The 19,507-nt window shown below is 36.3% G+C and overlaps 1 protein-coding gene across 4 annotated transcripts in view; it reads left to right on the top strand.

Annotated features, from left to right (window-relative positions):
• Positions 1-19,507, top strand: part of CNTNAP4 (contactin associated protein family member 4) — a 409,919-nt gene that overhangs the window by 212,671 nt on the left and 177,741 nt on the right. For 3 of the 4 annotated variants that reach the window (XM_084503724.1, XM_084503722.1, XM_084503721.1), the window contains 3 exons: positions 2,779-2,997; positions 3,350-3,421; positions 6,632-7,390. In XM_084503724.1, the coding sequence (XP_084359850.1) occupies positions 2,779-2,997; positions 3,350-3,421; positions 6,632-6,825 (485 nt within the window). In that variant the 3' untranslated portion in view covers positions 6,826-7,390. Of the gene's footprint in view, positions 1-2,778; positions 2,998-3,349; positions 3,422-6,631; positions 7,391-19,507 lie in introns of those variants that run through there. The other variant, XM_084503723.1, reaches the window with a different exon arrangement.

Below are 19,507 nucleotides of genomic sequence, written 5' to 3'. Positions count from 1 at the left end.
CCTGCCAGGTCACCTGCTCCTGAGTGGGCTCCTCTCCACGGGCTACAGGTCTGGCCCAGAATCTGCTCCGGCAGGGGTCTTCTACAGACGGCAGCCTCCATCGGTGCAGGGCCACCTGCTTCACCATGGTCTCCTCCACGGGCTGCAGTGTGGAACTCCATGGGGGGACATCCTGCTTCACCATGGTCCTCACCACAGGCCGCAGGGGACTTCTGCTCTGGCACCTGGAGCACCTCTCCCCCTCCTTCTTCACTGACCTTGGCACCTGCAAGGCTCACTCTCACCTCACTCCTCTCACTCTCCCAGCTGCTGTGTGGCACAGCGTTTTTTTTCCCTGTCTTAAATATGCTTTCACAGAGGCACAAAACAACATCGCTTATTGGATCAGCTCTGATCAGCAGTGGGGCCCTTACCAAACATGGGGCTGCTTCTAGATCCTTCTCACAGAAACCACCTCTATGTCCCCCTGCTACCAAAACCTTGCCATGTAAACCCACTGCAATCTTACATAACGTTATTACAAAACAGTTAGACAAATGGAGTGTTTGGTGGTTTAGTTGTGAGGGAAAATAGAGAAGTGAAGAGGATAGAAGCCAAGGGGTTTGGGGTTTCTCTTACTTGTTTTGTTTTGTCTTGTTTTGTTGTTTTTAATGTTTATTTAATTTCTAAGATGATACTCTGTCTGGAAGCACCCCACACCTCAGGAAAGCTGTCAGTTCTTACAGTTCTCACCTGATGAAGTTGTTTACTTCCACTGAGTAAAGTCAAAGTTACCCAGGAGAGTTTCCTAGGTATCCCCACAATGAGTGTGGATTGCTGTGGGGGATGATATTCTTCAAGAGCAGTTGTTAATCTTTCCATGACAACTAAAATAAGGGTATGCTTCCAGTAAGTGTTGCTTAGATCTGATTTATACAAAAAGTTTCACTGGTTTAAAAATAACGTGTGATTTTTAAGCCAATTCATGTAATATTTATAGTCATTGCAGGAATAAATATACATGTATTTTTTCCACTGCTGAAGTGACAGAAATGCTAAAAAATAGTTACTTAAAAAAAAATCTTATTATTTCTCTTTATGAAGCTTTTGTTACAATTTGGTATTTCAAATAGATCTTTTAAAGGTGTTTTAGAAAGCCTTTAATATATGCCTGTTAGAGTAAAATATACATTCTTTACACAGCTCCCATAAATTTATGTACATTTAATTGCAGTCCAGAAAATTTATTCACAGAATCACAGACTTTCTAGGTTGGAAGAGACCTCAAGATCATTGAGTCCAACCTCTGACCTAACACTAACAAGTCCTCCAGTAAACCATATCACTAAGCTCTATATCTAAATGTCACCATCCAGGGATGGTGACTCCACCAAACCAGTTCAAAACATTTAAAAATCTATTGTTGTCTGTTTGTTTGTTTTCCCACCAAATTTTTAATTTAGCCAGTCAAATTTGTCAAAGCTTAGTCCCAATAAAGATGCTTTTCAGGATAATCATTTGGGGAAGACCATTCCATGGTCTTATGATCTTATCAATATTCAGGGACTGGTGGTGATAATTTACTTGGTGAAATAATTGGGCTGCCAAAATATTTTCCTTCTAATGGTCTATTTCTCTGTTTTTATCATTTCTATTAGTTTGAATATATGGATGGATGGATGGATCTCTATCTATCTATCTATCTATCTATCTATCTATCTATCTATCTATCTATCTATCTCAACTTAGCAGTGTGACAAATGACAGTTCCACAATTAACTCCTACTTGTGACTCCTCATTTCTGGATTTGTACTGTTGAAAAAGCAACAAAAAGTTTCAATGAGAGAACTAGCTATTGCTCCCTGTTAGTCAACTTGATTTCTTTACTGAACTTTTTGTTTGTTTGTTTGTTTATTTTCATCAGTAAACTGCTGAGATAAAGAACAAATTAAAGGAAAGGCCTCTGAAGTGTTCTGAAGTGCTCTCAAAGGATATATATATATATATATCTCCTTATATATATATTTGTAACAAAAAAAGATATTTTTTGAAATATTTTTCATTAAATTTTCCTCTGATCAACTATACGCAGTTAACACCAACATCAAGGATGTGTTGAATCATACAAACTTTTTGATCCGAGTATGGAAATGTGTTACTTTGAAAAAACACTATCTCCTCCTGCTCACTTCAGTTTGAATCTAAGTAAACAATAGTAAAATAATTTTGCATTTCTTTATGTTCCAAAAACAGTATAGTGGCATTTATATTACCATACATTTACCAAAGGAAAAAAAAAAAAAAAAAGATAAACTCGTATGATTCAATGGAAATCTGTGAATATATGTATAATTACTTTTAACTCCAATAAGTACTTTTAATGCAAAAATCTTGGTCATCATAAAATGTTCATACCAGCAGAAAACTATTGAATAATTTTAAAATTTTATATCAGTCTGTTCCAAGCACATTGTTAATAACTCCAGCTGAAAATTTAACTATGAAAGTCAAACGTGTATTATGTTTTCCTACTAAGAAGATTGAAATTAAAAACCTTATGATTGAAACAAAGACAACTGGCAGATTAGGAAAAAGAAAAAAAAAAAAGAAAAGAAAAAAAAAGAAAAAGCTCAACAATAGATAAAAGACTTGATAAAGTTGATAAAAAGAACTTGAAAAAAACAAACTGAAATCTTCAGCATCATAAGAGTAGAAAGGTCAACTTATGTGAAATAACTTCTGTTACTTTATTTTCTACATCTGCATTATGATTGTATTCTGTTCCATTTGATTAACAGAAAACAGTGATGTAGATGAGGAGACAATGAAAGCAAACTCTCAGGGTTTTACTGGATGCCTCTCTTCAGTGCAGTTCAATCACATCGCTCCTTTGAAATCTGCATTGCACCATGGCAGCTCAGCCCCCATCATTGTGAAGGGACGCTTTACTGAATCCAGCTGTGGTACTTTAACTGGAGCTGACTCAACATTAAGTGAAACTACACATTCATTTGCAGGTAGCAAATGCTCAGTTTTTATGATCTATGAAGCAAAATCTAGAGTACTCATGACAATTTCTTTTACTTTTCCGGCCTGCTACTCCCCTACCCCACGGGTTATCATGGGTAGTTTAAAAACTAGTTCACTTTTATATATTCTTACTTTCTGGTTTTTTTTTAGACTTTATATTTTCCTCTGAATGTTTACATTTTTCATCTTTATAAAATATTATCTATATCACTGTTCTTTGCAGTTGTATAGTTGTATACTACTGCCATTGTACAGTATGTGACCTGTAACTAGTTCAGAATTTATCAAAAACCTGTTTTTTCTGTAATTTCTTTTTTTTTTTTTTTTTTTATCCTGCAGATCATTCTGGACCGATAGATGAGGGAGAGCCCTTAAATAATGCAAGCCGAAATGACTCTGCAATTATTGGAGGTAATAGAGACTACAGTCTTGGAAAAGACAAAAATTAAGCAGTGTTTTAAAATGCAGTCAGAAACTCTCATATTTTGTTATTAAATAAAAGTATGCCATAAGTGTTGCTATACATTGGAATATTCTGTTGAAATACCTGAAATGCAAGGTACTAAGAGGTTTCCAAACTGTCTAATGTTAGTATCTATGACTTAAATTATTTGGACATGTTGTGACAAATAGCCTATATTTAAGAAAGAAAAATCATTGGTCCTTGGCTATGCCAAAGCATTAGTCTTTGCTACACAATCAAGTTCAAAATGAAGAATATCTTCCTTAGTAGATCTGAACAGTACAGCTTCTTCTTGGGAAAATTGGTTTTGCATTGCTTGGGTGAATCCTTTGACACCTCAAGACATTTCATTAAGGTTCTGCATGTGGAAAGGAATGTACTCCTGTACAGAGTAGCATTTGTTCAGTAGACTGATAATCAGGATACGCATTTTCCATTACTGTGTTTTCCTGACTGATCATCCTTGAGCAGAGATCCACCTCTGTTGCAGTGGAGAACCCTACCTGTTCTGTTTATTTAGAAGAAACTAAGAGCTCTCAAGAGAGCCTTAAGAGAGATAATTTGGGATCAAAAGTCCTCAGGGGAATTTCAGTTTCTGCCACCTGTATTATATATATTATATTACATATACCTGGGGCAAGTGTATGGCTTTGACAGTTTTAATTTATTTATTTATTTTTCCGTTGAGGAATAGCATTGTCTCTTGTGAGAATTTTTCCCCTATGGGAATTTCTGTTTGTATTTGATTTCTTGGGAGAAAGCGAGGGAAGAAAATCCTCACCTCTACTTTCCATTCATGGAAAAGGTATTTTTGCTGTATAATTCATTGATTAGATTTCCATTAGTTACTACAACAGGAAGAAAGTTTGGTTAGGGAAGGGTCATCCCCCTTAAGCCTTTAAGTTCTGAATGGGTTTCATTTTATAGGTTTTCAGAGTCTCAGCAGACAAATGGTGTAGTTGGGTTCAGCAGAATAGAGCTGACAAGGCTTCCTACAGAGCATAAAAGCATTTAGGACTATGGAAGGTGAAGTTATATCACAACCTGCACTCACCTGTCTGTCTGCCATTTAAAGAATTATACCTGTTCTAGTCATTACTTGCTAACAGTATGTTGCATGGCCAGACAAGAACTGACCACAATGGTGCTAAAACTACTAAAATAAGAGGTAATAAAACCTTGTAGATTCCATGCTCATACAATGATGCTTATGTCTGTATATTTTTATATATGGAAACTTTAAGAATTTTACCATTGAATTCATTGAGGTCACAACTTAAAATACAGCTTCTGAGTTCTATTTTGTGTCTTAATTCTGTCAAAAAGTACTTTGCTGTTTCAGGAAAAAAAAAAAAAAAAAGATAAGGATTACTTTATATACTAGGCAATTTGGTGTGAGTGAGGATTTTAAATTGTACTAAAAACAGTTGTTTTTGAACTTCAAGATACAATAGTTACATTTTTTGTTGTTTTGTTGTTGTTGTTTTAAGACAATAATAACCTTGCGATTGTATTTTTATTAAGACATTTGGGAATATGCACTCACAGTTTTTGTACTGTTTAAAAGTCAAAATAAAGCAAACTATACAACACTTAGTACAAGTCAAATATAAGTACCTTTAGAACAATATAACAGAATTGTATGACTTCAGCTAATTCAGTCAAAGCATGTTTTTAGACAGGCCCTTACAGGTACTATGAGTGTGAAACAAGAAACATTTATTCAGATTTTAGATTCTGTTCCAGAGAAAGAGATAACACACACACATAAGTCTGTGTTCCTAACTTTAAGGATGGCTGCTCATATGAGAAAATTAAAAAAAATTGGCAAGTGCTATTTTTTTATTTTTATTTTTTTGAAAATGGACAATCTGTTCTCATTTACAGAGCTAAGGGAGTAGGTATTTTTATTTTTCTTGCAATAGTACCAAGGCTATGCAGAGGATTGTTCCTTCATCTAGCACATCTGAGTCACTGCATTACAACTGTTTCTCATGCTGTTATTTTTTTTGTCCCTGAAGCCTAGTCTTGCTTCCTGCTACTTTGACAAGCACTTTCTACTTCCCTTTTATTTCTTTTCTCCTCAAATTCCTCTCCTCAACCTCTGATACGTGAACTTGAGGGCCTAAGCCCATCATGAGAGGATGGATGAGGAAAGGGAGGAGAGGGCTAGAAGTCCATAAACTTACGCTTAGCTCTGTGGGAAGTATCTCTTTCCCCACTATTCCAAATCTGCTGGACTAGGAACAACATACCCTGGTGCTTATTCCACACAGTGTCTTGTTAGGTATGCGATACATATTGGCAAATTCCTATATAAAGCTTATACATATTTGTTTTCTATCTCATCAACTAGAACAGCATAGTACAGGTGGCTGTATTGATAATTATTTTGCCCTATTAGATGGAGTTGTTAAAGCTGTTGGAAAAGAAAGTTTACACAATGCCATCTTTCTAGGCAGGAACCCTATTTATTTAGGAACCCCAGTGCATGTAGCTATTGAAAAACACACCTAGTATGTCAGATCAAGTCCCACAGACCTAAGAGGAAGGAACCAAATCTATTTTATCTTGAACATGAAGTAGGCCTTGCTTTTTATATTTTATTATTTTAACTTGTATCTATTTATTACATAAGACAGAGATAAGAGCCCTAGCTGATACAGATCATGAAAGACTCTTCATCCCTTTATAATGAAACAAAGACAGTCAAAGACAGTTGGGATTTTCTTCTACAAGGCAAAATAAGCATTAGAATTTCTGTCCCACTTAGTCTGAAGATAGGCAGCTATAAACACTCACCGGTTTCCACAGTAGTCCCTGTGATGAACTGTTCTACTTTTCTTTTGTAAATTCTTCTCATGAACTGCATTGTTTAGTTGTGACTGTGATGAACTGCCACTTGTCTATAGTCTGAATTAATTTGTGTGTAGTATTGGATGTGTGGATATGAATGGGACAAATTCTGTGCTACCATTTTTACCATGAAGTGTCTGTGGCTTTTCTCTTCTGGTGTACATAAACAGAGCTGATATGAGGATCTGGTTCAGAATTCCAGATTTCTCCTTTTTTCTTAACCCTTTTCTGCTCTGTCTCTCCCTGATCTATATGATTTTACTTGCCTATGCAATTACTTGACTTTTTTTTTTCCCCCCCAGGTGTGATAGCAGTTGTGATATTCATCGTCCTTTGCATCACTGCTATAGCCATACGCATTTATAAAAAAAAAAGCATATACTCAAAAAATGAGACAAAAGAATCTGAAAATGAAGACAGTGCTGAATCTGCACTGAAAAGTGAGCTTAGTACACAAAACACTGCCAGTGAAAATCAAAAGGAATACTTCTTCTGACTGACATTCATGATTTAATTTCATGTGATAATGTGACTTTCTTGATAAGCCAGGGGATCTCAATGGACAAGAAAGCTCTTGCACTCTACAGTAAACACAAGGGATTTGAGACCTGTTATATTGCATAAATACAGTCTCAGTAATTGGTATAGGGGCTTAAATTACATGCTTTCCTTAGCTATTATACTGTAAATGCATTTTATGTAACAGTGGATTAGATATTGTAACCAATTTCATTGTTGGTAGTTTCTGACTGTTCTGATGTGACCTTCTGCAACTGAAGTTTAATGTACATCCTGAATATTATTTATAAATGAGAAAATTGCTACAAAGCTGTTCCAATCCTTCTCTTTACAATATCATTTTGGATTTTTGGTCAAGGTGAACAGTAGCTTCCAATAGTTTGTGTTACTAAGGAAATTCTTTTTATGTTGCATTATAGTGATCATACTTCCTCAACCTGAGAATGCCTTTTGAACTGCTGTTGGCTTGTTGCAGAATCTGTTTGTGAGCCATGGATTTATGTGTCCACAATGAATTGTACTTCTTTCCCCTGGGAGGTGATCAGTGCCACAATTTTTTTGTTTGTTTGTTTTTGGGTTTTTTTTTGCTGTTGTTGTTTGACAAGTCTAGCAGGACTTAAAACAAAAGAGTGTACAGTGTGTTGAAATGCTGTAAAATCTCTTTTTGGTTTTCACTCATAGTCAAGCGATGGAATCAAGTTAGACTCATACATATTCTAAGAATTTTAATTCTTAATATAATTAAGATAGTAATTAAGAGATAATTCTTTAAAAAATAAGAATTAGATAAAGTTAAGAATTTTAATAAAACTAGGACCAAAAAAGACAAAACTTTTATTTGTAAATATAAATTAAAATATTAACAATGGTTAAATTGTCATGAGTGACAATACATAATGATGACTGATATTATTCTCCCTAGAAATTAGTAGAGTTTCTTCTGTGAAGTTGTAGTGGTCTGTACATCTGGCATGCATTCCCTGGAAACATCGTGCGTGTGTGTATGATCTACTCCAGACCTCAAGATTAAGTTGTTCAAAATTATAGAATTTGCTTATGATTATTATGATAATGAAATAGGGAATTTAGAGTCTAGCGCAGTGGCTGCTATTTTTTTTTTTTTTTCATCAGCCATAACTGTACCTATATTAGATGAGATAAGGTCTGATTGTAGCACCAAAAACTAATCAGATGCTTACTATCCTGACAGAATAAAAAATATGTGCTTGTGATGTTATATAAACTAATTACTAGATATGAAATACAAGCTTAAGTTATCTAAACAGAAGAATGTAAAGCTACTATTGACACCACAGGGTCTCTGAAATATCTATGTGGCCTTGTAAGAATGTCACAAGATTGACTGAAGGTATGTGTCCTGTGGAAAAGACATCTGGGAATGAAGTAGAATACCTCAAGAAATCTACAATATACCAACATTTAGATAACTAATTCACAAAAAAAGACTTTATTGATTTGTTATTGTTGTTGTAATGTTCTCCATAGAAGACTGTACGCTTAGAGATAGAATCTAAGGAAGGAATCAGGACTTCTGTGTCCCTGTAGACTTGGAAGTTTAGAATTTAAGGTGTTTTTCAAACTGATTTATATCTATTTCCATTGAAAGCAATGATAATGGTCACTGATTTGCTTCTCTTTCAGAAATAGAGTTAAACTTAGGCTCCGAGGCTTAGAAAATGTTTCTCATAGATGCCCAAAAATATTATAAAAGCACTTAGACCTGGCATGGTGTTTACATTTCTTTCCATATATAGTAGTTGTATATAGAAATGTCCTTCACATTCACACAGAGTGTGATAATATATTTAAAAGCTTGTTTTCTTCTACCGATCTTTATTTTTGATTCTCAGAATTTTACGCTCCCTTTTCTGCTTCATTCTGCTCATCTTCACTTCATTTTTAGGAATAAATTATTTCCCTTTTTTGGTACTTGAAAGTTCTTAAATCAGAAAATTTTCAGCTTGGTATGCACTGTTTCACATTCTTCTGAATTTTGCAGTTCTAAATGCATCTGTAGTTTAAGACTAAGGTTGAGTCTGAGGATCTAGAATCAAGAATTGTGTGTATATACATCACTGTGTTCCATGACACAGTGGTGGGTCACACTGCTAGGAAGGTAAGGGAAGAATGCTTCTCAAATGATGAGAATGGATGAGGATGTTTTTTATTATTATTATTATTTGTTGTTTTTTTTTTAGATAATGCACTCTTAATTTGCTACTTTAGTTCCTGTCAGTCTAGCTAGACACTTTAAAGAGAGAATTATGACCCCTTCTCTTCAAGGATCTAACCTAAATTGTATTGAATTAAAGAAGAGTCCTTCCATAGTCTTCTCTGAAATTCAACCTTCAAAATCTCAAGGGCCTATAAAAGTTATGGCAGTGTACTCCTTTTTGTGTGACTCGTATCAACAATACTATTGAAAGACATAAGAATCGCAGTTAACAATTTTAATTCATGTGGGATATAATACCTGTGTGGTGGGATGTAACACCCATGTGGGACAAAACTTTTATGGTAGTAGTGATTATACTATATTTGATCAACAAAATAGACATTTAAAATGAATTATGAGACAGAGAGAAAGAGAAAGAAAACGTATCTACATGAGGACAGGTTGGAAGTATGTAAATCTAACTTTTCAGTCACTTGATTTAACATCTTTTTTTTTTTTTTTTTTTTTTTTTGCTTATTTTTATTGTATTTCTTGATGGAGAGAAATCTTCTCTGGACGATGGAGAGAAAATCTTCTGATTTTCCTCTAAATCAATAATTGTTTTCTTTCACTATTCTTTAGCATTTTAAAAGGGAACAGGAAGTCAAAAGCAGAGTAAAATCCATATTTCACTAAACAATAATAGTAATAATAATTTTTTTAAAAAAGTAAAAAAGTGTGTATAAGTACCTGTGTGAATGGCATTTTATTTCATTTAAAGACCTTTTTGCAGCATTTTGTTTTGTGGAGGATTCTAAGGGGATAAACAAATTAATTTTGTAGAATAAAGATCTATCTGCAGGTTTGTAACATACAATAGTTACATCTCTCTGAAAATGCAAATGCTCATTTTCATCTGTAGAAAGAATGACCATTATATGTCACCTGGATTCAAAATATACAGGTTTCAACTACTAACAAGTATATAATTAGCAACTACTTGATGCATTTCTATGGGTACAACAAAATGGTAGCACTGAAGTACATTAAGACATCATACAACATTGTGCTGTCCCTTTTTTGAATCTCTATTCCAATGTGTGACCTTTCACCTCTCTGATAATAAAAGAAACTTTTTAAAATAAGGTGAGGAAAATATTTTTTATAAAATTTGTATTAAGAAATATAAAACTGACAACAATATACTGATTGTTTTAATGGTAAAAATATGTAGAAGTGCACATAATATATTGGTGTCTGGCTATGTATATGTAATAGAACAAAGTGCTAATGTAATGAGAACAATGTGTTAATGTAATGAACTTTGTATGTATTGACACAATTTCTGTGGCAAACATTTTTTCTTAAGCATACAAGAAAAAAAAAAATAGCACAAATGTTTGTGTATTAAAAAAAACAAAAACAAAAACAAAAAAACACCACCTTTCTGTGAGCACTAACTAGAAAGGGGTCATAATATATGCTTAACATTTAGCGCACAAGTATAATTTAGTTAGGTTTTGTAAAAAACATCTTCCACTATATCCACTGTAGATTAATAATAAGTAACTAGCTAAGTGAATGATTTAACATGAAATGTAATAATATTCAATATAAATTTGCAACACCATTATTTATGACAGCGACAAACAAGGAAAAAAATGTTTGAAGGAAAACATAGTCTTCTAGAGAAGAATTAGTTGCAGATTTAGATTTAGATACCAGTGTGAGATAAAATCAGGAAATGCAACTACTGAAGATCTGCAGAGGACCAATAGGAAAATATAGTTTTGAAATAAAATTAATTACCTTGAGAAGTAATTGTAAATGTTTACACAGGAGATTGAGTTGTAGGCATGTGATGCACAAAGGAACATTCATCTTTGCAACAGAAAAGTATCTGTTAAGTCAGAAAAACTGTTTTTAAAATGTCAGAATAATAATAAAAAAAAAAAGTAGTGCCCTATTCTCTGTGTGTAAAATGCATATTATCTCTGATAAGTATGAAAAAAAATGTGTCACAATTGACGCTTTTAATATTTCATCAAATTAGACTCTTGACGCCTAAGAATTGGTATGTTGTATATTGGGAAGTATACTGAATCCATAGTGTTTCTGATCACTTAATGAGATCATACATTTTTATAAAGAACAAGAATTAAAAAAATATATTTTTTTTTTAAATACAACTGAATAAAAAGGTACAGGTATGAAGACATCGAAGTAATCTCAGTGTTTTTTTGGTTTTCTTGTTGTTTTGTTTTGTTCTGTTTTAAACTTTTTCTCAAGAACATTGTTAAAAGAATAATTAAATGAAAGGATCTCCCATTTAAATTTACTCTTTTCTAGTAACTTTTTGTTGGTAGTAGGAAGGAAGGGTGTACTGGTTTTCTAAAACTCCTAAAGCTTCCTTTACAGAAGCTTTACAGAGGAAAAAGAAAAAGAAAAAAATAAAAGTGCTTACGGAACATGATTTGCTAAGACGCTACACTTCTTTCTCTTTTTTTAAAGGGTTGTCTGAAAAGTAATTTTTGACGAGAACTGGCACTGTTCTTTGTATACACTCTTCAAACCTCTTAATCCTTGATCTCACCAAAGTTAAAGAAATAAATGAAACATTATTCCTACATTGCAGGGAGATGAATGCCTTTCCTACAAACACTGACATACAGTCAAGTTTAATTTCATATAATTTTCTAATTTCCTGGTCTGATGAAATTTTAATATTGTTAAGAAGATATAAATAACACTAAATAAATAATGCCTAAATTCCTTATTAAATAGTGTGGTGTGTCCACAGGGGAAAAAATAAGAATAAATTAAAAAAATCTCTACACGTGAACAAATGGGGACAAACACTCGTAAAAGAGCTATGTAGTCAGAGCTAAGATTCTTTCATTTAACTATTTATATTGTATCAAATACTGAAAAGTAGTCCAGAGCTGAAAAACACTACCCTCACCAATGTTGAAAAAATACCTAATCAATTTCACAAAATAGTTAACATTTCACAGTGGTTTTGTTTTGTTTTTTTTCAATGGAATAAAAACACTTGAGCTGGTATTTTCTTACAGAACAGTAAGAGGTACAGAACTAGTGTTCTGTGATCTCTTATGACAGAAGAAAAGGTTACAGTATCTCTCATGAATACTGACTGTATATCTCTCCCTCTTTTCCCCTCCCCACCTCCCTTAGCCCATTTACCCCACTGCAGCATCTAGGACTTGAGAAATGATTTCACTGATTTGACTGATCACGAACTACAGTCATATTACTTCCTCCCTGCATATTTCACATACTGCATACTGAAATATGCAAATAGCATATTTCGGATACTGCCCAATATTTGTCTTGGAAAAATACTAATCAATTAGTAATGTTTTAATCAACTTATATTAATTCAGAAGAAGCATATTTTTTCCCATGTTGTTAACTGGCATTTAGGACATATCAAGACTCACTGCCTTAGGTCAGGTAGGAGAATGGACATCGGTGAAAGACTCATAAGTCTGTGGAGAAAAAACAGATACTTTAAATAGTTCTGAAGTCCAAGAAAATTTACATTAGAATTGTCGATAAGTGTTACATCAGACTCCACAAATATTCATTTGTCATCAGGAACCTAGTGATCACATTGCGTGAATCATTAAAATAATACATGTATTACTCAGTAAACTAATAGATAGGACTTGGTAATCTTTGTATGCTACACATTTTGATACAAAATGATCTTTGTTCCTCCATGTTATTCTGATATATGCAAGAACTTATCATTTTAAACCCAATGCAATCTTTTTGGAGTCTAGGAGCTGATGATTTTTATTGTTGTTGTTGTTTTGAAAAGAAGAAGTGCCTAATTCATAAAGTCACTCTTTAAAGGTCCAATCATAAAATTTTCTGAGTTAAAAAAGTAAAGGTTGCAAAACCAGCTATCACTACATAATATGAATTCAGTGATGGATGACTGTTTACAAATTATTTAAGTAATTAACTGTCTTTCAGCTCCTTTGTGCAGTAACAGATATTTCTGGAGTGATCTCTAAGAAGCTCAAGAATATCTACCCCACCCTTTATATGTATGGCCTTAAAAAAATAATAAATGAAATTTAAAATAAAAAAAAAATCCATTTCAGTTTCTTAAAAGGGAGAAAAATAATGAAGCTTTGACTATACTATATTAATATACATTATATTAATATTTGTAAAGCCCTTTGAAGGTGAAAACCTTTATATAAATGGGTAACATCATAATAGAAATGAGATTCAATCTTTTATTGAGCAAAAAATGTTATGGTAACTAACACTAATTATCTCTATTTATTTTAATACATTTATTTCCAGCGATGGTCCTTTTTCTTTCAGTCAGAAATAATAACACTTTCCTGTTCTTTTATATATAAAGATAGAATGTCAAATGAATAAAGTGGAGAAAAAAGGACCTTTTGGTGTAGTACAGATTTGATTGCATGACTTTCATCAGCAAATTAGAACACAGAACATTTTCATTGAACTAGATGGGTAACGGTTAAAGTAAAAAAGGTAGGTGTTATATAAATAATTCAAAATATGGATTATAATAAAGTCTGTATTCTTGAAAAATGTTTCCTGCCAATTAATTAACCCTATGTTAACATAATACTTATGCATTTTAAGTGGAATTTCTAGCTCCTTACTAGCTTTGGCTGATTCATTACTTTTTCTACTTTTTAAAATTTATTTTTATATTTTAAAAATTATTTATTTACCAGGGTGTTAATATCATAACCACTGGTAACTGCTAGATGTACCATGTCTTATCTTTTAGATTGTAGGGTAAAAATAAAATAAAATAAAATACTACATTCTAAAACCTTTAAGACTATTGCGTATGTAAATACTTCTCTACATTAAAACAAAACAAAACAAAACAAAACAAAACATTTATTTATTCACATGCATGTTTTATGTATTTTTTTTAAAAACTTTTTCTTTCTTTCTTTCTTTCTTTCTTTCTTTCTTTCTTTCTTTCTTTCTTTCTTTCTTTCTTTCTTTCTTTCTTTCTCTCTTTCTCTCTTTCTCTCTTTCTCTCTTTCTCTTTCTCTCTTTCTCTCTTTCTTTCTTTCTTTCTTTTTCTTTCCTTCCTTCCTTCCTTCCTTCCTTCCTTCCTTCCTTCCTTCCTTCCTTCCTTCCTTCCTTCCTTCCTTCCTTCCTTCCTTCCTTCCTTCCTTCCTTCCTTCCTTCCTTCCTTCCTTCCTTCCTTCCTTCCTTCCTTCCTTCCTTCCTTCCTTCCTTCCTCCCTCCCTCCCTCTCTCTCTCCCTCCCTCTCTCCCTCTCTCCATCTCTCCCTCTCTCCCACTCTCCCTCCCTCCCTCCCTCCTTCCCACAAATTTTTACTTGTGATTGCAATAATAGAATCATAGAATATCCTGAGTCGGAAGGGACCCAGAAGGATCATCAAGTCCAACTCTTGTCACCGCACAGGTCTACCCAAAAGTTTAGACTATGCAACTAGGACAATCACTTCCCTCGACCAACTAGCAATGCCATGCTTGATGCAGCCCAGGATACAGTTGGCCCTCCTGGCTACCAGGGCACACTGCTGGCTCATATTCAACTTGCTATCAACCACAACACCGAGATCCCTCTCTGTGGGGCTGCTCTCTAGCATCTCATTGCCCAGTCTAGGCTAGAATTGCCCCTTCCCAGCTTCAGGACCTGGCATTTGCTCTTGTAAAACTTCATGCAGTTGGTGATTTCCCAGCTCTCCAATCTGTCCAGATCCCTCTGTAAGGCCTTTCCACTCTCAGCCAAGTCAACAGCTCCTAAGGCCAGTCACTAGTGGAGTCCCACAGGGCTCAGTACTAGGACCATTTCTCTTTAATATCTTTATCAATGTGCAGTAAGTTCACAGATGACACCAAGTTAGGTGCATGTGTTGATCTGCTCGAGGGTAGGAAGGCTCTGCAGAAGGATCTGGAAAAGCTGGACTGATGAGATGAGGTCAACTGTATGAAGTTCAACAAGTGTTGGGTCCTGCACCTGGGGCACAATAACCTCAAGATAATCGAGTCCAACCTCTGATCTATCATTAAAAAGTCCTCCACTAAACCATATTGCTAAGTTCAACATCTAAACATCTTTTAAAGACCTCCAGGGATGGTGACTCCACCACTTCCCTGGGCAGCCCATTCCAATGCCTAACAATCCTCTCAGTAAAGAAGTTTTTCCTAATATCCAACCTAAACATCCCCTGGTGCAACTTTAGCCCATTCCCCCTCATCCTGTCACCAGGCACGCGGGAGAATAGACCAACCCCCACCTTGCTACAGCCTCCTTTAAGGGACCTGTAGAGAACGATAAGGTTGCCCCTGAGCCTCCTCCAGGCTGAACAAACCCAGGTCCCTCAGCTGCTCCTCGTAAGCCTTGTTCTCCAGACACCTCACCAGCTTCATTGCCCTTCTCGGGACTCGCTCAAGCACCTCAATGTCCTTCTTGTAGTGAGGGGCCCAAAACTGAACACAGTACTCGAGGTGCGGCCTCACCAGAGCTGAGTACTGGGGGACAATCACTTTCCTAGTCCTACTGGCCATACTGTTTCTGACACTAGCCAGGATGCTGCTGGCCTTCTTGGCCACTTGAGCACACTGCTGGCTCATATTCAGCCAACTATCCACCATCACTCCCAGGTCCTTCTCTGCCAGGCAGCTCTCCAACCACTCATCTCCCAGCCTGTAGCTCTGCTTGGGGTTATTGCGCCCCAGGTGCAGGACCCGGCACTTGGCCTTATTGAACTTCATGCAGTTGACCTCAGCCCATCGGTCCAGCCTATCCAGATCCTCCTGCAGAGCCTTTCTACCCTCGAGCAGATTGACACACGCACCTAACTTGGTGTCATCTGCGAACTTACTGAGGGTGCACTCAATCCCTTCATCCAGATCATTGATAAAGATATTAAAGAGGACTGGCTCCAGTATTGAGCCCTGGGGAACTCCACTAGTGTCCGGCCTCCAGCTGGATTTGACTCTCCATTCACCACGACTCTTTGGGCCCGGCTATCCAGCCAGTTTCTAACCTAACGAAGTGTATGCCAGTCCAAGCCATGAGCAGCCTGTTTCTTAAGGAGAATGCTGTGGGAAACAGTGTCAACAACCTTACTGAAGTCAAGGTAGATCATATCCACAGCCTTTCACTCATCCACCAAGTGCATCACTTTGTCATAGAAGGAGATCAGGTTCATCAAACAGGACCTGCCGTTTATAAACCCATGCTGACTGGGCCTGATCACCACCTGGTTGCCCTGCAAGTGCTGCGTGATGACTCTCAAGATAATCTGCTCCATGAGCTTCCCTGGCACTGAGGTCAAACTGACAGGCCTGTAGTTTCCTGGGTCAGTCCTCCGGCCCTTCTTGTAGATGGGTGTCACATTTGCTAGCTGCCATTTGACTGGGACCTCCCCTGATAGCCAGGACTGCTGACAAATGATGGAAAGTGGCTTGGCCAGCTCCTCCACCAGTTCTCAGTGTCGGGTGGGTCCCATCCAGTCCCATCGACTTGCGTACATCTAAGTGCTGTAGCAGGTCTCCAACCATTTCCTCATAGATAGTGAGGGCCACATTCTGCTCCCCATCCCCTTCTACCAGTTTAGAGTACCGGGTATCCAGAGAGCAACTGGTTTTGCCACTAAAGACTGAGACAAAGAAGGCATTAAGGACCTCCGCCTTTTCCTCATCTTTTGTAACCAAGTTCGCCCCCACATCCAGTAAAGGATGGAGATTCTCCTTGGTCCTCCTTTTTGTGTTGATGTATTTGTAAAAAAATTTTTTGTTGTCTTTAATGGCAGTAGCCAGATTGAGCTCCAGATGAGCTTTGGCCTTTCTAATTTCGTCCCTGCACAGCCTCACAACACCCTTATAGTCCTCCTGAGTGGCCCACCCTCTTTTCCAAAGATTATAAACCCTATTTTCTCTCTGAAGCTCAAGCCACAATTCTCTGTTCAACCAGGCCTATCTTCTTCCACATCGGCTTGTCTTTGGGCACGTGGAGACAGACCACTCCTGCACCATTAAGATTTCCTTCTTGAAGAGCACCCAGCCTTCCTGGACTCCTCTGCCCTTCAGAACCTCCTCCCAACGGACTCTGCCAACCAGTGTCCTGAACACTTCAAAGTCGGCCCTCTGGAAGTCCAATACAGAGGTTTTACTGGTCTCCTTCCTGGCTTCTCCAAGAATGGAGAACTCTACCATTTCATGGTCACTCTGCCCAAGACAGTTTCCAACCACCACATCTCCCACCAGTCCTTCTCTGTTTGTGAACAGAAGGTCTAGCAGGGCACCTCCCCTGGTAGGTTCACTAACCAGCTGTATCAGGAAGCTATCTTCTACACTCTCCAGAAAACTCCTAGACTGCTTTCTCTGGGCTGTGTTGTGCTTCCAGGATATATCTGTGAAGTTGAAGTCCCTCACGAGAACAAGCGCTGATGATTTTGCAACTTATACCTACCTTCTAGTAACTAAAGGAGACCTACAGGAACACTGGAGAGAGATTCTTTGTCAGGGAATGTAGTGATAGGAAAAAAGGTCCTTTTAAAACTAAAACCAATCTAATCTTTTTTTTTTTAAACTCAAAGAGGGTGGATTTAGATTAGACATCAAGAAGAAATTATTTACTCAGAGGGTGGTGAGGCACTGGAAGAGGTTGCCCAGAGAAATTGTGGATGCCCTACCCCAGAACTGTTCAGGACCTGGTTGGATGGGGCTTTGAGCAACATGGTCTAGTAGAAGGTTCCCATGGCAGTAGGACTGGAACTAGCTGATCTTTAAGGTCCATTCCAACCTAAACTATCACAGAATCACAGAATCAGAATCACAGAATTTTCTAGGTTGGAAGAGACCTCAAGGTCATCGAGTCCAACCTCTGACCTAACGCTAACAGTCCCCACTAAACCATTTCCCTAAGCTCTACATCTAAACGTCTTTTAAAGACCTCCAGGGATGGTGACTCCACCACTTCCCTGGGCAGCCTGTTCCAGTGCCTCACAACCCTTTCAGTGAAGAAGTTCTTCCTAACATCTAACCTAAAACTCCCCTGGCTCAACTTAAGCCCATTCCCCCTCGTCCTGTCACCAGGCACGTGGGAGAACAGGCCAACCCCCACCTCGCTACAGCCTCCCTTGAGGTACCTATAGAGAGCGATAAGGTCGCCCCTGAGCCTCCTCTTCTCCAGGCAATCGTATCGTATGTTTTAATTATATTTAAACCATTACATTTCCTAAAGCAGACTTGTCAGTATTTTAAAATGTTAATTTATTTAATAATTAAGCCATTTAAGAAATGATAATGACTCACAGAAAAGGAAGTGCACCAGAATAAGTATGAATATGCACTGGACTGATCAATGATCAAGAAGGTTTAATCAAAAGTGAAAGGGATTTTAGTGGACATCCAAATACATGCACATGGAGCATAATCCATGCTCCACCATAAATTATTAAAGCAAGTTTCTAAATTCTTGCATTAAAACTGATACAGTGCAAAGTGGAGAGGAACAAGCAAATAATTGATTTTGAGGATTTTTAAGGATGAATTATTGTACAGGACTGTAAGAAACAGCAGTATGAACATCAAACACACATAGTGGAACAAAAATTCTATAGCCTTCTGTGTCTGTATAAAGAGGGTTAAAAGCTCACAGCGTTAGAAAAAACTTGCAGATGACACACCATAACACATGAAGTCATGTTGTCTTTTTAGGATTTAATTGTCAAAGTTTCTCCAAGACCTCTGCAATAAACAGTCATGCAAATTTCATGCATATTAAAATATACATTATTTATATTTATGCACATATATATGTACATGTATATGCATTTATTATGTAGAAGAGTTTGAGATTTCTATGGTGTCTAATTTTCTTGCTCCTGATGTGTTTTTCATTTGCCTCACTTTCATTAAGAGGGCAAAATATTTTCTATTTCCTCACTTAAAACTATTTAGTGGTTAGAGCAGATGATTTTGTAACTTTATTTCACTAAGAAAAAAAAAATAGAAACCCATACATGCCTCACTCTCTAAAATAAATATAGTTTTATTTTGAAAAATGACTTCTTTTCTGTGCAAGTCTCAATGTGAGCTCCCATAGAATTTAAAGTTTCTTAATACCGTATGGATTCACTATTTCTAATGCAGAATGGAAGTGTTAAAAGTACCATATGAGGTTAGGTAAGAAAAAGCCTCTTTGTAAAAAAGATACTGATTATTTTGTGAAGTAGGATCAACAAATGTGTTTGTAGTGCACGAATATATAAACATATATAAGGAAAAATATTTTAGTGGCATGAATATAACATGTTTTTTGTTTAATATTAGCTTGTCTTGCATAAGCTAGAAAGAGCATGTGGTAAACTATGACGGTGTAGCTTGCAGAGATTCTGTTTTTAACAGTGAGGCATGCATAGTGTTCTTGTAATAAAGGTACCAAAAACGTGTTTTTCTCAGTGCTGTTTCCA

This window comes from Aythya ferina (assembly GCF_964211825.1).
Source record: "Aythya ferina genome assembly, chromosome: Z".
NCBI classification, from domain to species: Eukaryota; Metazoa; Chordata; class Aves; order Anseriformes; family Anatidae; genus Aythya; species Aythya ferina.
This window is presented reverse-complemented; position numbering and strand designations above follow the sequence as displayed.